Source organism: Chaetura pelagica, unplaced genomic scaffold, assembly GCF_000747805.2.
Source record: "Chaetura pelagica isolate M959 unplaced genomic scaffold, ChaPel_1.0 scaffold963, whole genome shotgun sequence".
NCBI lineage: Eukaryota > Metazoa > Chordata > Aves > Apodiformes > Apodidae > Chaetura > Chaetura pelagica.
The window spans coordinates 573,303-574,816 of record NW_009952705.1 but is presented as its reverse complement, the minus strand read 5'-3'; the positions used below and the strand labels follow the sequence as shown (position 1 = coordinate 574,816).

Sequence of the window (1,514 nt, the reverse complement as noted above, 5' to 3'; positions counted from 1 at the left end):
CACGCACCCTCCTAGAGCCCTCGCCTATTTTTGACAGGCTGATTATCTACCAGCCAAAATAGCAGCGCCTGCTTCTGGGGACGAGTCACACACCGCAAATAGGGACCCGCAGTCACGGCCGGAGCTCTCCCCCCCACACCCTCCTGGAGCCCTCGCCTATTTTTGACAGGCTGATTATCTACCAGCCAAAATAGCAGCGCCTGCTTCTGGGGACGAGTCACACACCGCAAATAGGGACCCGCAGTCACGGCCGGAGCTCTCGGGTTTCTGCGGAGCCACCGTGATGCAGCATCGCCCGCGGGCCAGCAAAGCCTGCTCGCAGGTCACGCTGTGCCAGGAGCGTCATATCAGCCACCAGGGGGACAATCCCACCCATAAAGTAACATGTCACCCGCTGCCAGATGCTTCCCGCACTTTCTGGGCCCCAGACCCCCCTGCTTCCAGCCCACTGACCTGCTCCAGCCCCGCAGCCCCTCCCCTGTGCACCCTCAGCTGGTCTCACCAAGGGTTTGTGTCCCACCTGGGAAACAATGTCCTGCAAACGGGATGGGGTGCAAAGGGACCCTCCTGCCTGCACATGGAGGGGGGAATGAGCCACAGGCAAGGGGTGGAGGCAGAGAAGAGCTGGATGGAAGAGCCCTGCTCCCTGCCTGGGAACAACAGCAGCAGATTTTTGGCAGGGGCGGCTCGGGCGCCTGTTGCAAATAGGGACCCGCAGTCACGGCCGGAGCTCTCGGGTTTCTGCGGAGCCACCGTGATGCAGCATCGCCCGCGGGCCAGCAAAGCCTGCTCGCAGGTCACGCTGTGCCAGGAGCGTCACATCAGCCACCAGGGGGACAATCCCACCCATAAAGTAACATGTCACCCGCTGCCAGATGCTTCCCGCACTTTCTCGGCCCCAGACCCCCCTGCTTCCAGCCCACTGACCTGCTCCAGCCCCGCAGCCCCTCCCCTGTGCACCCTCAGCTGGTCTCACCAAGGGTTTGTGTCCCACCTGGGAAACAATGTCCTGCAAACGGGATGGGGTGCAAAGGGACCCTCCTGCCTGCACATGGAGGGGGGAATGAGCCACAGGCAAGGGGTGGAGGCAGAGAAGAGCTGGATGGAAGAGCCCTGCTCCCTGCCTGGGAACAACAGCAGCAGATTTTTGGCAGGGGCGGCTCGGGCGCCTGTTGGCAGGCTGAGGTGATGCTGCTAATTATAAGCCAGGGGAGCAGAGCTGCGAGACTAAGGGTAAAGGTATGTTGGGCACGACGTCATCCCGCCTCACCTCGTGGATGAGTAACAAGAATGAGCTGGAACGGGCTGGAAAGAGCTGAGCTCTTCTCTGGGCGATGACGTGATGCGCTGGATGAGGCCCCGCCTCCCGGGGAGGGCTATAAAAGCCGCGGGCGGCAGCACCGGGCACAGCGCTCAGAGACCTCTGGAAAGAGACAGCTGAGAGCAGCCGAAGCAGCAGCCGAAGCAGCAGCAGAAGCAGCAGCAAACATGCTTTGCCGGATGGCCCCCGCCCC

The 1,514-nt window shown here is 62.2% G+C and overlaps 1 protein-coding gene across 1 annotated transcript in view; it reads right to left on the bottom strand.

The window, feature by feature from the left end:
* Window positions 1-1,260, bottom strand: part of KAT2A (K(lysine) acetyltransferase 2A) — an 8,114-nt gene extending 6,854 nt beyond the window's left edge. Inside the window, exons 1-2 of the mRNA XM_009994194.1 lie at window positions 1,256-1,260; window positions 226-328 (exon numbers count right to left, since the gene is read on the bottom strand). Coding sequence (XP_009992496.1) covers window positions 226-328; window positions 1,256-1,260 — 108 coding nt within the window. The remainder of the gene's footprint in view (window positions 1-225; window positions 329-1,255) is intronic.
* Between the last annotated feature and the right edge of the window lie 254 nt (window positions 1,261-1,514).